General features: G+C 42.2%; 1 protein-coding gene across 3 annotated transcripts in view; it reads right to left on the bottom strand.

Moving 5' to 3' along the window:
* Positions 1-5,174: 5,174 nt before the first annotated feature.
* Positions 5,175-20,826, bottom strand: part of PRPF18 (pre-mRNA processing factor 18) — a 49,169-nt gene continuing 33,517 nt past the window's right edge. For all 3 annotated transcript variants that reach the window (XM_030321079.1, XM_030321081.1, XM_030321080.1), the window contains 2 exons: positions 19,993-20,148; positions 5,175-6,491 (listed from right to left, as the gene is read on the bottom strand). In XM_030321079.1, the coding sequence (XP_030176939.1) occupies positions 6,411-6,491; positions 19,993-20,148 (237 nt within the window). In that variant the 3' untranslated portion in view covers positions 5,175-6,410. The remainder of the gene's footprint in view (positions 6,492-19,992; positions 20,149-20,826) is intronic.

The following is a 20,826-nucleotide window of genomic DNA, read 5'->3' as shown; positions in this document are numbered from 1 at the left end:
ACTTACCATGATATGGTACTCTCTTGATTTGTACCTTTTTCTCTGTGTTATACTTTGCTTAAAAATTTACATGAAAAGAAATGCAATCTAGCCCTGAGTCTAGGGAAATAATCTTTAAAGGGCTGAGCAGCAAAGGAAACAATCAATAAAACTAAAAGGCAACCAACAGATTAGGAGAAGATATTTGCAAATGACATATCAGATAAAGGGTTAGTATCCAAAATCTATCAAGAACTTATCAAACTCAACACCCAAAAAACAAATAATCCAGTGAAGAAAGGGACAGAAGATATGAACAGACACTTTTCCAAAGAAGACATCCAGACGGCCAACAGGCACATGAAAAGATGCTTAATGTCACTCCTCATCAGGGAAATACAAATCAAAACCACAGCGAGATACCACCTCACACCTGTCACAATGGCTAAAATTAACGATCGAGGAAACAACAGATATTGGTGGGGATGTGGAGAAAGGGGAACCCTTTTGCACTATCGGTGGGAATGCAAACTGGTGCAGCTGCTCTGGAGGTATGGAGGTTCCTCAAGAAGTTAAAAATACACCTACCCTACAACCCAGCAACAGCACTACTAGGAATTTATCCAAGGGATACAAAAATGCTAATTTGAAGGGGCACATGCAGCCAAATGTTTAGAGCAGTGCTATCAGCAATAGCCAAGGGGCACCTGGGTGGCTCAGTTAAGCGTCTGACTCTTGGTTTCAGCTCAGTTCATGATCCTACTTTCCTGAGTTCAAGCCCCAAGTCAGGCTCCATGCTGAGGTACAGAGCCTGCTGGAGATATTCTCTCTCTCTCTCTCTCTCTCTCTCTCTCTCTCTCTCTCTCTCTCTTCCCCTCCCCCACTCACACTGTCTCTCTCAAAATAAACCTGGGGCGCCTGGGTGGCGCAGTCGGTTGGGCGTCCGACTTCAGCCAGGTCACGATCTCGCGGTCCGTGAGTTCGAGCCCCGCGTCAGGCTCTGGGCTGATGGCTCAGAGCCTGGAGCCTGTTTCCGATTCTGTGTCTCCCTCTCTCTCTGCCCCTCCCCCGTTCATGCTCTGTCTCTCTCTGTCCCAAAAATAAATAAACGTTGAAAAAAAAAAATTCAAAATAAACTTAAATAAATAAAATAACCAAAATATGGAAAGAGCTCAAATGTCCATTGACTGGTGAATGGAAAAAGATGTGTTCTATACACACACACACACACACACACACACACACACACACAGGAATATTACTCAGTGATCAAAAAGAATGAAATCTCGCCATTTGCAATGTGGATGGAACTAGATGGTATTACACTAAGCGAAAGTAGTCAGAGAAAGACAAATCATCATATGATTTCACTCACATGTGGAATTTAAGAAACAAAACAGATAAACACAGGGGAAGGGAAGGAAAAATAAGATAAAAACAGAAGAGGGAGGCAAACCCTAAGAGACTCTTAAATACAGAGAACGACCTGAGGGTTGCTGGAGGGGAGATGGGTGGGAGGATGGGCTAAATGGGTGATGGGGATTAAGAGGAGGGCACTTGTCGGGATGAGCACTGGGTTTTATAGGTAAGTGATGAATCACTGGGTTCTCTTCCAGAAACCAATACTACACTGTACGTTAACTAACTTGAATTTCAATTAAAAATAAATAAAGGGCAAAAGCAAACCCTCAACAGATATTTGATGCATACTAGACTCTGCATCTTTCTCTACCCCAACCCCACCTCTGGGTTCTGTTATTTTATACCTTGTTTAACCTTGCTTTACACAACTGACAGCCAGCATAAGGTGGTCATCTATCCACACTGCAATCACACGCAGTGTTGTGGTTTTTCTCCCCTTGGTGGACAGACTCTTCATTTGAAATCTAAGAATTACCGCTTCAGAAGGATTTAGCATTTAAAAGGTTCTAAATTTTCTATGCTTCACATTAACCTCGAACGCAGAGTGTGATCTCTACACCTCCATATTTAAAAAACTTTTTAAAAATTTTCCTAAATATGTTTAATAATGTATTGTTATTATGTTAAACCAGCATAACTATGCTCTTAAATCCAAATTATCTGTACATGAGCAGTTCTGGGTTAAAACACTTTTTAAAATTAGAGTCCCTTTGCTCTGAATTCATCTGCCAGCTCATTTTCTTCCTTAACTGATACTTCCTTTTAATCGGTGGTTTTCAAAGTGCCAGTCACAAGGCATTATTCATGGGTTTGTCAACCAGTTTAGGGTCACCACCACCATGTTTTTAAAAGAAATACAAGAGAAGACTCTGTAAGTGCTTTTGTTTCAATTATATATGCATTTAGGTACCTATGTGCTTGTACGGTTTACTCTGAGTGGTGGTCGGGAAAGTTCCAAGTTTTAACTGTCCTACCTCACAGGACGACAGAAACTCTAAGACAGGCTCAGACTGCAACGCTAATGGTTGGCAATTTCTCCCAAGCGCTTAAGGAAGAGCAGTTGGAGAGGAAAGGCACTTTGGTTTGGGCGAGCTGTCAACCTGGGAGTTCAGAAAGGCACGGGGGCGGGAGGGGGGGGTGAGGGCGGGTGGGGGCGGGGGGGAGGGGGAGGCGGAGGGGGGCGGGCTGTGCGAATGACACTCGCCCACTGCCGGCAGAAGCTTGGTGAACGCTTCTGATCAGGGTCACTGACAATACTCAAAAAGAAGCTCCAAACTTCTTAGCTGCTCTCCACGGTGAAAGTTCGTGCCAAGCCTGAATGCTGTGAGGAAAAGCCGAGAAGGCTATTATTTCAAAGCTGGTGCCTGAAAGTGGGGAGGAGAGACTCCACAAAACCAAGTGGCCTGCTTCAATAGAGTAATCACGATGGATTATTAGTTCAAGCAAGCTGTACAAAGGACCCTGGAGTTCACAATGGGGAAAAATAAGTAAGTCATCAAAGCTTTTATAGTAGACTGTTTTGGTAAATGTAAAAAACATTTTTTTTTTTTTTTTTTTTTTAACGAGCATGGCTCCGAAATCTTGAATGGGTCAGCTCACACCGCATGGCTGCCGCCAGCCGCACTGCAGTCCCCCTGGATATTCTCCACCACCAGAACTTATTTTTAAATTTCAAAAGACTTTAAGGACACCGTTAACCATCGAAGTACTGGCGTGTGGTTATAATTCAGCCAATCGAGCTGCGGAGTCTGTGATGAAAACCAGTTGCCATAACAGTGTTCCCATAGCGACCCTCGGGGGACCGAAGCTGGCTCCTGACGCTCTGGACAGCTGGAAACTCTTACATAAATATGCCGTGAGAAAGTGCTTATAGTTCAAGACTCGCGGTATGATTCCATACCGTGCATTTCTAGTCCGCGAGGGGCTTCATGGGAGTATCCCCGGGGAGGCACATCTTCAAGATTCAAAGGAAACAGCCGCACTGAAACTTAACGCTCCCCTTTCACTCGAACTGCCCCCCGAAGTTCTCCCACCTTCCACCTTCTATGTTAAGCAGCATTAAGAGGGGTGACTGTGTGGCTGAAAAGGGGCCAGCGATAGGAATCCCCAAATTCGAATCTACCAAAGACTCCGAAACACTTTGCTGTGGTCTTTTCTAAGCTGCTTCCTCTCAGAATAAATTATTCCTTTCTTTCAAATAAAGAGACAGTTGTATTTCTAAAGTATTTACTGAGGTCAAAACCCAAGGCAACCTGAAGTGTGAGAGCAGGTCCAGAAGTCACCAGAAGGAAGCACTTAACGCTAAGAAGCCCTGCCATCAATCCTATTTCCTATTCCTCCAAATTCCCACTGACTTCAGAGCCTGCAGCAAATCCCTAAGCTCTGTGACCGGGGACAGCTGCCTTCGTCAGCCCTGGTCTCTTGGGGCGTCCCCCTCCTTCTCTGGAGATCTGGACCATCCTCATTCTCTCTCAATCATGTTTGGCCTCAACTTTATTTTCCTAACTTTCCCCAAAGACCGAAAGCAGAGCCCTGCCTTCCCAACTGCCACAGGCTCTGTGTTGCAATGCTGAAAAACACTGCTCGGTCTTTACAGTTGGCAAGAACATTCCCAAGAAACGCAGTAATACTTCTGAGAGAAAGCCAGCATTTTATTAAATTTGAATCCAGAGACACAGAACTCCTTTGACAGGAATCTAGGCTGGCAATAATGAGGAAAGGGAAAGAACAGTTACTTCAGGACTATGATTGATTTTTAAAGGATGCCTTTATCGTTTTAAAAACAGCTAAAACCAGAATATGTACTATCTGAACTAAAACTTTCATGATTTGGAGAATGCGGGAGGTCACTACTCTATAGAGCCACATGATTATTTGCACTTAACAGAAGACCTTTAATTTCAGGGAAATGGAAAACTTTTCTATGAACCTGCTTCCCTCTACCCAAGCCCAAAATGGTTAATATTCACGGGACTGTAGAATGTCACCATTTTTTTTTTTCAAGCCTTCTACCCATACTGATCAATTTTAGAAGGTACTGGTGTCACATAATACAGTTTCTTCCTTATGTGGAAATGTTAACAGCAAATGGGAAGACAACGTTAAATTAACGGACTACCGTGCTGTGTGTGGCCTGACGTGAATAAAGAAAAGTAATCTGGGGAGTGTTCATGCAACACTATTTATCAACAGGCCCTACCCAACACGATACAACTGAAGTCTAGACTAGCGTCCTATGTTTTGAGAGTCTGTCATCTGCTCTAGAGTAAGCTCCCGTAAGTTCTAATTAATTTGATCGTAAGAAATGGTTTCCAAAGTGGGGAGTGGGGTAGGGAGTAAGCCTGATTCAATCAGGGCAGTGGGCTTCAGCCCCCCTGTGCAAAAATACAGCAGACACGATCAGATAGGCACGGCTATACACCGGCGACCAGGAGTGGCTTTCAAGCCTTCCCAAAGGGGCCAGAGGAGGGGACCGCGCCTCTGTGTGCATCTACACGCTTCTACTGCTCCGCTGACCCTGGCTCCTACCGCATCCTCCCCCCCTTTCAACTGAGCACTCGCGGAAGGTGGGCGCGGTCCCGAGCCCGGACGGAGGCCTAAGCCACAGAGCCTTAACGAACGTGTCCGCTACGAAGGCTGCTGCTGCTACCACCACCGTTACTGCCGCCACCCTTCTGTGAGCACGCGCGGCCTCTCAACGCAGGCCTCGCCAAAGCTACTCTGGCTACACGCTAACGACCAGGACGCAACGACCAATATTCACGGAGGTCTCATTCGCCAGGCAGTGCGCTAAGCATTTTATTTCACTTTAACACAACGGCGCTCCAAGATGTATACTACGCTTAGTAACTACCACTGCAGACAGGGAAAATGAGGCTGAGGACATGAAGTTACTCGCCCACGGTGGCGCGCTCGGGGGGCGGAGCGCTGGAATCTCCAGCTTGGAAGTTGTGGCTTGGGAGCCCCCGCCTGGCTGCCGTCCGATGGCGCCACTCCACCAAGTCAGGTGTATTCCGCTCACCCACCTTCCTCCGGGAACGGAGTCCTCTCGACTTCCCGGGCATAGCCATTCGTCACCATGATCTGGGTAGGACACCGTGAGCTTCAGAAGTCCTCATCTGAGGAAAATCAGACCCGTGACCTAGGACTCGGGCAGTAACAAGGGTCCCGGAATCCCGCTCCTCTGCCGGGCAGCTGGCAGCTGGGAGCCGCAGTCCTCCGCGGGCCCGGGGACGGCGACACGGGCAGGCAGGCCTATTCTGGGAAGAACCAGTGGCATCAAAATGTCCCCATCCTTGGCTGGCTTGACAATCCATTTCCCCACCTTGAACCTTGATGCACTGGGTTTATGTAATTTAAACTCCTGTTGGGATACCATCTTTTTCAAACTTCTATTTCCTATTAATTCTATCTGTCCCAAGTGATGACGAACATTAAGATTTACACTCCTTACGAGGCAAAAGCCTTGAAATGCCAGAAAACAACACTCCACAGTGATAACATTTACATTCAAATTCTACTGCAAGATGGCAAAAGTTCAGCAACATTTAAGGACTATAAAGTTTCATTAAATGGTTCCATATTTTCATTGAAATATATAAAAATATCTTTTATAAATACTACATAAAAGACAATGTGAAAATTACCATATTTTACAGAAATAATTAAGTCCATCCTTAAATGTTCCTTCATAATCACCTGCCAACTCTCAGGTTTGAGGGAAAGAGTCATTTTAAACCCCCTTCTGTGACAGTTGTCTACACATTTAAATTACAAGGAAAAGTCTTCAGAACTTAATTTTTTGATTAAAGCAAATGACACAAAAATCAGTTTGCAGCCAGATGTGATATGAGAGCCAACGCTGTTTCTTAAAACCAAGAGGACTGCATTAGGTAGAACTCAAACTCAAGAAACTCCTTTTTTCTTCTCCCCTCATTCCTGTTGGTAATTCCAGAAGTCCGTCCCATGCTCGCTTCAGTTTCTCGTCACTTATACGCCACACACAGATTTCACAGCGCATTGTACTCCACACATTTTGATGGATCTGTAGGGAAGTGCTTCTGGCAGATGGTCATTAACCTCTTCAAACCCTAAGCAAATAAGGAAAATAAGGACTGGTTATGAACTAGCATTCTTAATTGCCCTTCTCAGTACTCGATGGTTTACCAGAGTCTCCACTCCAGTGTAGCAGCCCCCAGCAAGACCACTCAGATGCACACGCAGAGAAGTGTTTGCTCACGTGCACCCAAGAGAAGCACAACACCTTCACAACAGAGCACTGGAAACCCAAATGTCCGCAAGAGGAGAATGTGTGAATACGGTCTAGTGTGGCCACCAAAGGAACATGTGACAACAGTAAAAATGAACTAGCCAGAACTCCAGCAGGTTCCACCGCAGAGGTAAGCCCAGCTCAAGCACCCACTGTACGTACTGAGACAGCAGCTCTCCTTTGTATCTAACAAGTCCTGCGTATGTACATTCCTTGTGACAAATGAGAAGACAGTCACAAGTCACCTTCTGTGCTGCCTGAGGGAACTGTGTCGATGAGGGATTCTGGTTGAGAACAACTGATACACATACACCTTAGAAACAACGTTGAATATGAAAAGCAAGCGGCAAATCTACGTAAGTATAATGTCATTTTAATGAAACTGAAAAACTGTTAAACAAAAGGTACTGCTTATAAATATACACAGAGTGTGGTGGAATTACTTTTGAAAAAGCAAGGCAACAACAAACAAATTCAGGGTAACAATTACTTCTGGGGTAGAGGAGGGAAACAGAGTCAACGATCTAGTTCTTAAGCTAGGAATAAGGCCTTTAGATATTATTTATTTCATAACTTATGTATTACATGTATTCTTTTGTGTATACCAAATATTACATGATAAAAGCATTTAAGATTTTTTTTTTTAGAGAGAGAGTGAGAAGTGGGGGAGGAAGAGAGGGAGAGGGAGAAAGGGAGAGGGAGAGAGAACCTTAAGCAGTCTCCACACACAGCACGGAGCCCAACATGGGGTTCGATCTCATGACCCTGAGGTCATGACCCTAGCTGAAACCAAGAGTCAGACACTCAACCAACCGACCTATGCAGGCACGCCGATAAAAACATTCTAATATCATCGAAAAAACAGAATACAAATCCCACACGTGACTCGGCCGATCCTTCGGAATTCAGCAGAGGTACTCCTGCACTGACCCTGTTCTGGCATCGGCTATCATGCTTTGATTCTCTTCAGGCAACTACGATACACAGAATTGCCAGGACCTCACAAATTTCAAGTGCCTTCTATCTCTTCTGCAGTTAGGCCAGTTCTCAACCAGCCAGTAACTCTGCAGTGACTTTAAATGGATGACAAGAACTGTCACTATTAAAACTGATTTGGTCTCTTTCAGCTCATCCTTCAATCTGTGATCTTTCAACATCCTTGGCTGGCAACTGGTTTTTAGTCATTCCTCTTAGCTTTCTCATCCACCACTGAGCAATCACTAAGTCATGACCCAAGTTCACACACAGCAGAGGGACAAGAACAGAAACCTGCAACATGCCACGATAGACCTCTCCAGTGTCCGGAACAATTCCGGGAAGAGCTCTGCAAACCAGCGATGAATCCTATTAACTCTTTCACCTACCAGTCTATAAACTTCCTTGCTTACAAGGAGGTGATCTGTCCAATGTTTTATTGAGTTCTATATATAAACCACCACCACCAAGAATAGCAGTGCTTAATTTTAATGACTCACAAGGCAACTTTTGGCACAAATTATGTTAAGGTTTCTCACCCTAGGTTCACAAGAACTGAAACCACCCAGTTCCTACCACACTAACAAGAACGGTGAGATCCTATCACAGGCCATAGGCAGACTATGGTCAGAGCTCTATCGATACTGAATATGGAAGTGTATACAGCACACTGCCTGATACTTAACTAGTGTTCTCTCAGGATTCATTTTCTTTCCTCAAAATGACATGATGAAATATCATCAGCTCTCACAACGAGACAGGGCTTCATGGCTAGCAGGAAAAGCAATGTGTGGCTATCATTACACAACACAATCACAACAGGGCGTCCCTGGCAGTCTGAGGAGAAAGGGCAAAACAGTGCCTAGAAACGTACGGTGATGTAAGAGGGCTCTAAAACATCAAGCATTTAGAACTCCTACTCTGTAATCACGTAAGTATGCAAACAAAGTTCAAGCTCAGGGACATCACCAAAAGCAAAGCGAAACAAGCAGTAACAACAAAAAGTCCCTGCAAAATCTCTTCAGGGCCACAGTAACTAGACAACACCAATCAATGTAACTCCCTTCTATGAACTGAACTATAATCGATCAGATGCAACATCAGAGAATCATGATTTTCAAACATTTTACTCAAGGTCCTTCTGTAGATTCAAAGAGCGTCCACATTCTGGGACTTAAAAACCAGGAGTCTGGAAGGTATCTTTCAGCCAATATCCAAGACGGCACCTGCAGGCGGTGCACAGACAGACCATGTGATTCGCTCTGCTCCGCGTTTACGTCTTCTCATCGTTGTCCCCTGTGCTAACCAGGTATTTGCTTTAGGATAAAGACCATTCCCTCTCACAGTCCAGCTTCTCCTGCTGGGAATTCTCATCATGTGTATGCAGAATTGTGATTTGTAGCCATGGAAATAGATGTGATAGCACTAATCTGGCATCTTAACTTTTCCGAACAAATAGGTGAGAAGAGAGAAGGCTAAGAAAGAACACCCTGATGAAATCCAAATAGTCTCAGTCAGCCACGAAACATGGCAAGAATTATTACGAGCAAATGAAAGGCAGACTGGTGTTAGGACTGCTGGAGGTAGTTTTTCTTGTCAGAAATGGAAACTTGGCTGTTTGCTCCTTACAGAAGATATTTGTGATGCTTATTTAACCCCACTAAACAGATTCTAGGACTTAAAAATAAATACCAGTATCCTGTCTGAAATCTTAGCTGCCACAAGGTTGTGAAATTCAACACTGTGAGTCATAAATAGTTACCACGAAACATTACAATACATTTTTGCAATAAGGATTGATAGGATGCGGCACAGATTTTTAAAGGGGTGTAATGTCAGGACAGCATATGGTTATTTTCCAAATGGAAACAAATCATTTCAACCAGATCCCTCAGGATTTCGGTTTCAAATTACCTGAGGATGCTTAAGCCAGTAAGACAATGAGCTGCTTACTTTAGCTTACTGCAAAGAGCTTCTTAAAAACTGGTGCTATTATGGGGCGCCTGAGTGGCGCAGTCGGTTAAGCGTCCGACTTCAGCCAGGTCACGATCTCGCGGTCCGTGAGTTCGAGCCCCGCGTCAGGCTCTGGGCTGATGGCTCGGAGCCTGGATCCTGTTTCCGATTCTGTGTCTCCCTCTCTCTTTGCCCCTCCCCCGTTCATGCTCTGTCTCTCTCTGTCCCAAAAATAAATTAAAAAACCTTGAAAAAAAAAATTAAAAAAAAAAAAACAAACTGGTGCTATTAAATATCATTTTTATTTCCATGTAAGCAATACATATATTTAATAAATCTTTTTTCAGTACCGACAGGGTGCCAACCACTGTTCCAGGCTGAGAGAACACAGGGAACAAAGCAGAAAAAAATCCCACACATTGAGATTATATTCCAATGAGGGAACGCAGACAAGAAACAAAACGAATATGTAAACCACCTCATGTGAGATTATGATAAATGCTCTGGAGAAAAACAAAGCAGGGAAGAGGCGTGTGTGCATATGGGGTGTGGCCAGAAGGACTCTGGCTTTAACTCCACATGAACCGGGGAACCACTGCAGAGCTATGGGCAAGACAGCACCATAATCCGATTCATACTTTAATGGATCACTCTGGGTGCTGTGCAGATACTGAAGAGGGGCAAAGATACGGGGCGCCTCGCTGGCTCAGTCAGTGGAGCACGCAGCTCTTGATCTCAGGGTCGTGAGTTCGAGCCTTGTGTTCGGTGTAGAGGTTACTTAAAAATAAAATCTTAAAAGGAAAAAAAGGGGAAGGGCAAGGGTAGGAGCTCCGAGCCCAGGCAGGAGACGCTGCAATAATCCAAACAAGAGACGTCGGTGGCCGACCCCAGGTGGCAGCAGTGACGGTGGTGAGAAGGGAACAGACTGCAGATACACTGTGAATGTAGAACCATCAAGGTTTGCCAACACACAGGATATGGACTAAGCAATAACTCCTTGTTTTGTATATATATCATTATTTTCTTAAAGTCACATATTACTTAAATAATGGCAGTCCTCTGCCTCACCCTTTCCAATCCCCCATTCCAGCACCCCAGAGATAATCATTTCAAATCTCTTAAGTGTTTCTTTCGGTATTTACTGCCATCTTTCTAAACACTATACTGACAGTGCTTGACTTTTTCTGTCTGGACGGTTAATCCTTAAACCACACCCACTGGCCCCTCACAGACAGACAGACAGACACACACACACACACACACACACACACACACACACACACACACAATTTCTCTTTCCTATCTTCCCCAAATACAATTACTAGTGAATGCAATATTCAGGATTTACTGCAGATGTCTACCCAAATGTTGTTCAAAGCAGAGCCACAGAGTATACTATGACAGTACGTCCTTTCATATCTTTCCCTATCTTTTTGCTTGTTTATGTAGGTATCACCATTTCACTCTTCCACAGTGAAACTACACTCAAAATGACTGAACACAACAGGTAATGCATCTGTTCCATTTTTCTCCTGGAGCCCTCTAGGTGTTCCAACCTAGAACAAATGAATTCCAGATCTCTTTGCACTGTGACTATCCTAGAGCATGCCTTCCCCTTCACCCGGGCAGTTCCTTCCAACCCCAATCCTGTGCTGGATCTGGTTTCCTGGATCTTTTTTATCTCCCTCCCTCATCTTGGTGGAGCACATCCTCAAGTAGAGGCAATCCAACACAGTGGAGTGAGGATTACCCACGTTCAAACCCGAACTCCAACACTTACTAGCTGTGTGGCCTTGGGAACTAACTTCTCCATGGCCCCGTTTCCCCACTTGTAAAACAGAAATTATCCCATCAACCTCATATTATTGCTCTCAAGTGAAGTGAAGCACACAGTAGGTACTAAATAAATGTTAGTTATAATGATTCCAAGGAAGAGTATTTGAGAGGTCACATTTTTAAAACATTCTGAGACTCGTCTGAAAATTTCTTTAGCCTATCTTCACACTTAATTGCCAGTTTAGACAGGAATATGACTGAGTTGAAAATTATTTTCCTTCTGTTACCCAGGTATTGTTTCATGGTCTCGCAGCTTCCAGTACTGCTAATGAGAAGGGCAACAGCTTTTTAATTCCCGAATCTTTGTAAACCACCTGTTTCTTTTCTCCAGAAGCATTTAAAGTCTTTTCATTATCGTTAGCCTTCCAGGGTTTTACTGTGTTAGGCCTTGATGGGAGATCTTTCCTATTCATTTGCTATTACTCAGATTTCTCTGAATTTCTCTGTTCACTTTTTCCTGGAATCTGAATAGTGTGATCCTCTAGACTGATTCCCTCGTTCTCTTATCCTTCTCTTTTAACTTTTACATTTCTGCTGTAATGTTTGATTTCTAAGAGGTCATTCTGATTCTGACTTTTCTTTGTGGCATAATCTTACTTCATGGTTACAGCCTTACCTAAAGATATTAATTAAGCTTTTAATTGAAGGGTTTTTGTTTTTTCCTGTTCTTTATACTACAGCTCTATCTCTGAATTCCTTTTTTTCTATGTGTTTCTATGTGTTTTCTAATTTGGTCTCTTTCACACTGTAAACTTTCTCTAAAGGTCTGAAGGTCCTTGGTAAACATTTGTATTTATGAACAAGGCACTGGAGAGCTAAGGGAAAGTCCCTGAATGGGCAGGGCTGGTCAAGAACAGAACTTCATGTGGGTACAATACGGCAGCAATCTCGTTTTGTCACTGGAGAAATACTAAATGTTAGTATTTTCTCTGTTCTCTTGAGTCAGTTCACAGAGAAGAATCCTCTAAATTCCTGAGCAGGCTTCCAGCATCACAGGAACCCAGGGAGAGGAGGAACTACAGGTCTCATCTGTTAATACAGAGGCTTTCACTTCAGCATCCTGTTTTCACCATGGCAGGTCAACCTTCCTGAATAGTACAAATCCCTCACAAGGTTAACTTGTCTTCTGCTAGAGGAGAAGGGCAGTAGGGCCCACGTGGGTAAGGCAGAAGGAACCTCTGGATTACATATCCTAATTCTCAGCCACTATTCCTCGTTTTTAGCCCCATCCCATAGACTGGACTTTTAGAAGTGCCAAACAGCCCCACATCTTGACCTTTCCAGATTCTACAGAGTTTGTATTAATGGCTCCTTAATAACTCCCCCCCAAACAAATTCAACCAAACTGGTTTTTTTTAAATCAGTATGTTTCTAGAAAAATATCTACACAAATTAATGGACTGTACACTTATAAGTGATTAATATGGTAAATTTTATGTATATTTCACAATGTTTAAAAAATCTAATTAAAGCATTATAGAATATTATAGATAAAGTATAAAAATATCAAATATAGAGGCATCTGGGAGGCTCAGTCTGTTGTGGGTCCAACTCCAGCTGGGGTCAAGATCTCACAGTTTGTGAGTTCGAGCCCCATATCAGGCTTGCTGCTGTCAACACAGAGCCTGCTTCAGATTCTCTGTCCCCTCTCTCTCTGCCCCTCCCCCGCTCATTCATACTCTCTCTCAAAACGAAATAAAACATTAAATATATATATATACACACACACACACACACACACCCAATATAGGTACAGTGTGGAGTACCTGCATGTGATACAGGATATGAATCCTGCAAAATGAAAGTTTACACCCAGACAAATCAATGAACGATTATTATATCAATGTGCATCCACTAAAAAATTAGCAATTTTTTTATTGCAGAAAATAATAATTTTCTAAAACCAAACCAAACTACAATCACAATTCTTTAGCTGGATTTGCCTTTTCTTTTACAAACTCTCATTAGTTACTAGGACTTAATGTCGTTGCTTTTAAGTAATCTTTGTACAATGTGCAGAGAAGACACTTCATGAAATTATTTCTGTCCCTGTCACTATTCTACACTATAAGAACAAAGCCTTGAAAATGAAAGCACAGATCCATTTAGTGATACAGCCCGAGAATGTCAAGAGTAAGGGATGAGTGCCATTTTCCACCTAGCTACTTAAAATTCTAGCAACGAACTGCCCAAGTTCTAATAAAGGAATGAATTTACATGAGAAAATTAAGTTAAAAACGAATCCTGACTTCGGACTGAAGGAATACTCATTTGACCTCAAGTGTGATGTTCAAAAAAATGTGTACTTAATGATTAAAAGTTAATCTCTACAGTTTCAAGTAACACCCACAGTTAAGCATGAAAAAACCAATCCTTCAAAAACTGTTTACCGGAATTCTTTTCACACAAGAACACCATTAAAATTGCATTCATCTAAATAACTCATGCTAGCCTTTTAAGTAACTCATCTGGATCTCACTACTTGGGATGATGAAAAGTCCCACTGCAAGTGCTAAAAGTATAAAAATTTCCAGTATCTGCAGAACTCAATGGAACTTTAGAGACAAGTGGTAACCTGGGACTGACTCACTGTGCCTTTATAGTTTACAGTAAGAACAGAGCTGCTCTCTTTCTCACCTGTCTGGATGCTTCTTTTCTGGAAGAGAACGTATTTCCAGTTCACAGGCTCATTCATTATTTCACAGAAAGTAACAACAAAGTACAATGACCAGTGATAATCCCATTCTGAAAACAGCATTTGCCCGCTTAGCTAAGTTAGGTGAAAATTTATACCAAAGGACCGATTTGGGCAAAGATTTCCTTTATTTGATTACCACGCTTTCAGGGGACGAGGCAATCTGACTTTTTTTCATGCATGTAGTTAAGAAACAGATGATGTAATACCCCAAGTTAAATATTTGTTATCAGTGAAGCTGCCAGTTGAAACGAAACACACACAGCTTAGATCAGCATTCCCCAAAATGTGTTTCTACCGAACACTGGCATTCCATGATATTAAAAGGTGATGTGTATGATTGATAAATGCTAGCCGTATTTTTCTCTAAAAATGTAATATAGCAGAGAGTACTACATGGTAAACAGTTTGTTATCATGAGATAACTTGCCTTTAAGAAACGGTGTAGCACAGCCAAGAACACCAGGAGGTAGCATGAAGCCACACGGCCCACAAGTGTGACGTATAATTTGCATAGGGACGCATAGGGAATGTTTAGCAGCTAACCGTGATACTGTATATTCGACATACAGATCAAGTTGTGCCACTCAGTGCAGTAATGCAAGTTTCTGCTATACCATTTTCGGCAACACATGATTATAAATTCACAAATATTCCATGAACAAGTAAATCTGGCAAATCCTAGTGTAGGCGAAACATACCCAGAACCTGAAATATAGATTGAACTAATCGACAGAAAATGTTGACATGATGTCTTTACTAGGGAATTTACTAATCTGGCTTACTGACAACAACTCACCAGAGAAGATTACAGGACATTTGCCTTTCATAACAGTGAAACCTCATGAAAAGTATTTGGAAGGAGTATTATTCCTTCATCATCTAATCACCAAAGAAATCTGTGTTATAATACAGTACACAGATCAATTAATCTACATGTATTCAGGACACTATCATCAGGAAACAAAGAGCATGATCAAACTTGAACATGTGATGGCAGTAATTCCAACAATTTTGCAAAGGCATGGGCAGGACTTGGGCCCAACAAGAGACAGCAGAGTGTCCCCGAACTAGCACTACTGGGAAGCTGTAGCCAGCCTGTGCTCTGAAGGGGCAAGAAGGACTGTAGTTACCGAAACCCAGAAGTAACTGTATGGAGATGGCCTCCTGAGAGAAGACAAGGCCTTGGGGAGGGGATGCCATCAGCCCTCACTGACCCCACAGGGAGGAAGCCAGGGACATCAATACTTCTGACCTGTTCTTCTCCCACCTACAAAATGCCTTCGAGCCTCTCTCACTACCAATCCAACGGAAGCCAAAAAGCAAGGGAGACTGTCAATGTCACTGACAAAAGCCAGGTTTCCGGGCCACAGGCCAAGGCGAAGAAACACGGCAAGTGAGCCTGCAGAGCAGAGCCGCCTGATGACAATTTCAGCCTTTCTTCCTTCTCTTCTTTACGGACAAGCATGCCCAAGATATGAACCTTTTCAAGAGAGGTCTTTAAATTACTGAATTATAAGGTCTCTAAATAACCAAGAGCCTCCTATAATCTGTATACAAGAAGCTTTACTCAAATCTGGGCCAAAGGTTACATCTGCATTTGGCAGAACAAACAAAGTTCTTAAAGTTACTACCACCAATTTGAATCTAACCTCAGATTTGAGACCAGATAATAAACTATACAACTTTTCTTTGATCTGCACGGTGAAAACATCCTCCCTGTGGTGTGTGTAATTTTTGTGAGCAAGAGAACACTTCAAACAACTTTCGCAGTTTAAATTCTATAGAGGTTTGCAGAAAACCCAAAGATGAAATCCCAGTACTATAAAATAGCCTCCTGAATTGTTTTCAACCATACTTCCTAACACACATATTTCTCACCGGGATGTCTAAATACAAAAATAATTTTTCCACACATCCAAGATTCCATTACATGATGTCCAAAAACAGGCAAAGTTAACCAATAGTAACACAAGTCCGAAAAATGGTCACTTCTGATGGGAAGAGAATTTGGGCTGGGAAAAGGCATGAACAAACTTTTGGGGTCCCACTAGAAACATTCTGTATCTCCACCTTGTTCTCCTATGTAGATAAAAAAAATTACATATATCAGGAATCACTGGACTGTACAATTAAGTTTGATACACCTCACGCATTTAGGTTTATCATAGCTCAGTTTAAAAAGAAATACTGACCCTATTAAATGACTTCCACAATTACCTACTCAGCAAATACCTTAACATAGAATAGTCTGGGCTAGGTAGTCACCAGAGGTCAGCAAACTACGGTCCGCAGGCCACCCGTTTCTTTCCCACTATAGCCTGCAGGGTTCAACAGTTCCAATGGAGACCTAGGAAATGCAAAGCCTAAAATATTTATTATCTTTTAAGATGAAGTTTGTCAACCCCTGACTTTCATATACTTAATGTATCCCTTTTTTAAGGATAGTCCATTAAAAAAAAAAAAAAAGATATTCTAAATCAACCCCACCTCAACACCAAAGTAACAAGGAGGGAGATTCAAAAGACAGCTTAGCAAACCACTCAGCTCATCACAATCAAGAATTTCATAAAACTCCGCCACTGGGGGTTGGGGGGACGGGCAGCATTCTTTGGCCTCGAGCTGTTTACCACCATAGGTTTATTTTAAGACATCAAAAATCAGCATTTTTGTTTGTCCAAACACAATGCTAACTTTTTAAATTTGGTGCCAATATTTTAAAAAATAGAAGCACACAATATCTTGGAAAAAAATAAGATCTTTGGCACATATAAAAAATTAATTAAAAAGAGAGGAAGATGGAACACTGACCCATATTCCTACAAGGGAACCGTGAGTTGAAGGGACTCCAGCGGCACCGGGGGCGAGCATCGGCTGACACCTCACACTAGCTTGCACTGTCCCCTGTCATGTCAGAGTCGAGACAAAATGAAACAATGCTTCTATCTGTGTCCATATGAAAAGTAGGAGAACAAATGTCAGAGGGTCAGGTGTTTAACACTCAGCTCACTTACTACCTGTCATGAGCATAAGGGTTTGCAACCTTAGGTTTAAGCAGTGGCCTCAAGGGAAATGACAGAGAAGAATCAAAGACATCAAAGGGCCAACAAGGGCAAGAGCTGGGGTGCCTGGGTGGCTCAGTCGAGTGACCAACGTCAGCTCAGGTCACAACCTCATGGTCTGTGAATTCAAGCCCCGCATTGGGCTCACTGCTATCAGGGCAGAGCCCGCGTCGAATGCTCTATCCCCCTCTCTCTTTGCCCCTCCCCCAGTTATTCTCTCTCTCAAAAATAAACATTTGGGGCACCTGGGTGGCTCAGTCCATTAAGCATCTGACTCCTGGTTTCAGCTCAGGTCATGACCTCAGGGTTCATGGACCCAAGCCCCACACTGGGCTCCGCACTGACAGTGTGGAGCCTGCTTGGGATTCTCTCTCTCTCTCTCTCTCTCTCTCTCTCTCTCTCTCTCTGCTCCTCCCCTGCTTGCTCGCTCTCTCTTAAAGTAAATAAACTTTAAAAAAATGAATAAACATTAGGGAAAAAAGAGCAAGAGTTAACTTGATGCTTGCAAACATCAAGTGGTAGGGATCTCCCTCACATCTCCCCAGTGGCCCTACTCCTGTCTCAGGGCAATTGTGCCTGTTAAAAAGCTTCTCTGTACTATTTTTTGCAACTTCTTGTGAGTCTATCTGTAATTATTTCAAAATAAAAGTTCAATAAAAAGAGAACTATTGTTTCCTTACACTCATTAGAAAGCTCCTCCTTCCTTCCTATACCTTTCCCGGTCCTAAACTACAGGCCAAGTTTACTCCCCATCCCACCAGAGAGCTCCTCTATTATCCACAGCTCTTGTGCTCAGATCCCCTCCAACGGTCTCCTTCAAGGAGTAAAAAAGGAACATTTTCACATCTCTTGTCCCATATGGTATTCATTCAGCAAATATTTATTGAGCACCCACGAGTGAGGTACTGTTCTAGATCGGGTATATAACAGAGAACTATGTTCTTGACTTCTGGAACCTACGCTACATTATGTCTAATGATGAAATACAAGCTATCATTACACTTTGTAGCAGTCATATTATACTACTCGTTCAATTGCACGTACAGCCTACTAAATTCCCCAATCCTTTCTCGTATACATTGCTCAGATTGTATACTCAAGCAACTAGGTCATTGGATCCAGATTTTTTTATGGTCATCCTTTTTAAATATTATTTTTTTAGAATCTGTTCTTTTCTTCAGTCTTTCAAGAACTTCTGGAATGCCAACATCTTCTCCACCTTAACACACACCCTACTCTTTCTTGTTTCTTGCTGTCCATAAATCCAATAAATAAACCTCTCAGTATAGTCAACCAAACCAGTCATTAAAATGTTTAACAGGACAGTTTGAGGTGACTAAGACCCAATGACATCTCACCAGCATCCACCCAACAGACATGGATCTATTCAGTACTCCACGGCTTCCCACACTCAACCAGCTAGGTAGGAATGCACCTGACTGTATTACCATATTTACATCTGTCCACAACAATATTATTGGGTTTAAGTCAGATACCTTCCTGAAGTTCTCAGTATGTTTACCAATTTTCCCTAATCATCTTGGGGAAAAAAAGGAGTATTTTTTAAATGGGAATGGAACAATTAAAAACGAAGACCAAAGGAAGGGAAAAAGGTCATTATATAGCTTCCAAAAATAAATCAGAAATCTTAAAAACTACTAGATGGATTTTAGGGAGAAAATCAGTTTGTGGGGAAGTAGAAATGACACCACTGCTGAGAAAGAAAATACTGCCTTTGAGACAATTTATGTAGTTATACACACTATGGCTCTGGCTATGGTACAGTTGAACACAACACATTTAACAACTGGAAATTTTTTTATTGTTAAAGCCAAATGACTTTTTCCCCCCCCAAATAAAAGCTTTTTGCCTTCAATACAGTCACTGGTTATTATTAAAAAATGGAAAGGTCTTTGAATTTCAACAAGTTATTTTTGGACTCTATAAATTCTACAATTCATATTAGGGAGTGAGTTGAACTCCTATTTGAAAATGCTAATATGTATGAATAAGGCATAAAGCATGACACACAAGTTAATCTTTAGCACTTGGAACTGAAATCACATAGCAAGATAATTCATGAATATGGTAATAATTGTTCCCTGGCACAAAATCTGAAAGCACGTTATGCATTTTAAGTGGATTTTACATTTTAAGTGAACTTCCCCAGTATCATCTTCAAGCTTCAAAAGTAACATCCGGCATAAGTCATTATACAGACACAATCTGGGACTTTTGACAATTTGGCAAAAGCTGCGTAACAGTTGACTTTTTTCCCCACTAAGAAAAAAAGTTTTGCCCAACAATAATGCAAACAAGTTTATATGAGGCATATAGGACTGTACGAAAATAAACTATCAACATTTGAGACCTGTTTCTGTCTAAATGTTACTGACAAATAATTACATTCATTAAGCCCAAATTTTTACTATTCATTCCTTCTTTTTAACCCTGTAGATGTTAAATCTAGCTGGGAAGTGACAAAGTGAGATTTACTGCTAAACAGTCTAAATTTGTCCTTCTTCACTGAACTCCCAAAACCAAATGAAGTAGCATTATTTCAGTGCTATGGTAATTAAAGTACAACCCCTCACCCTGCCTTGCATTATGTATGAAACTTACAAGGGCTCCATTTTATGCAGTGAAGAGGTCTTAAATACAAGTACTCAGGAAAAGCGGACTTGTGTCCTATCGTGCTATGTCCAATTTGCTAGAATTCTTCTCCTGCTCTCAAAATTTACGATTTGGGAATCGGAGCATGTTAACCTCCAGAGCAATTTCATTCCCTCCCAACTGCTTACCTGAATATATTTCCGCTGTGTTTCATCGTTTAAAACATGTGCAACATGCTTAGAAAAGATCTTTTCTCTACCAGTTCTGGCATGGATACCAACCATAGTGACCCCTATGGGCCAAGGGGCATTTCCAATGGCCATCTGAAGATAAGCATCATTAGCCTAAAAAGAAAGAGATCAGAAAAGCAAAAATACTGGGTTGGTCCATATTTTTAAAGTATTTCACAGCCCTTTATGACATAATCTTCATCCATGTCCTGAGCATGTTGAAAGTATTACCATTCCCATTATTCAAACAAAAGAAATTCAAATATGAGGTGACCGATTGCCCTTCCCAGGGCCACAAATGTCCTGGAAAAACAGAAACCAAAGCTAATCCTGTGAGTAAAAAGACAAACATGCCTTTGCAACCTTTGTGCACTGGAAATTAATACATTTCAGATCTGGAATTACCAGGTAGGTTTTTTGATGCACTGACACCAACTCCAGTTTGAGTCACCTTTAGACCCAGTCTTCTCCACAGGTGGTCACAAAGAAGATGGAGGTTAAGTGGTTTTTCATAATCCAACCCGCAACTGTATCCACTCCCTGCACAGCAGCACAGACCTCTGAAAGCAGCGGGGGCTCCGTGAGCTGGGACTATCACACAGGGTCCACAGCAGATGTATAAACAGAGATTAAATACTAACCCTCGAGTCGAATAGTTTAAGGATGAGATCGTTTCACTTTGGCCCCTCAGAACCTCCCACCTGCTAAAAACCTTAAAATAAAAGCTACAAAACGTAAAGACAGAAACCAACGAAGACAAATGGCTCTTTTTCTAAACCAAGCCCAGCTACC

This window comes from Lynx canadensis, chromosome B4, assembly GCF_007474595.2.
Source record: "Lynx canadensis isolate LIC74 chromosome B4, mLynCan4.pri.v2, whole genome shotgun sequence".
In the NCBI taxonomy this organism is placed as follows: domain Eukaryota; kingdom Metazoa; phylum Chordata; class Mammalia; order Carnivora; family Felidae; genus Lynx; species Lynx canadensis.
This window is presented reverse-complemented; position numbering and strand designations above follow the sequence as displayed.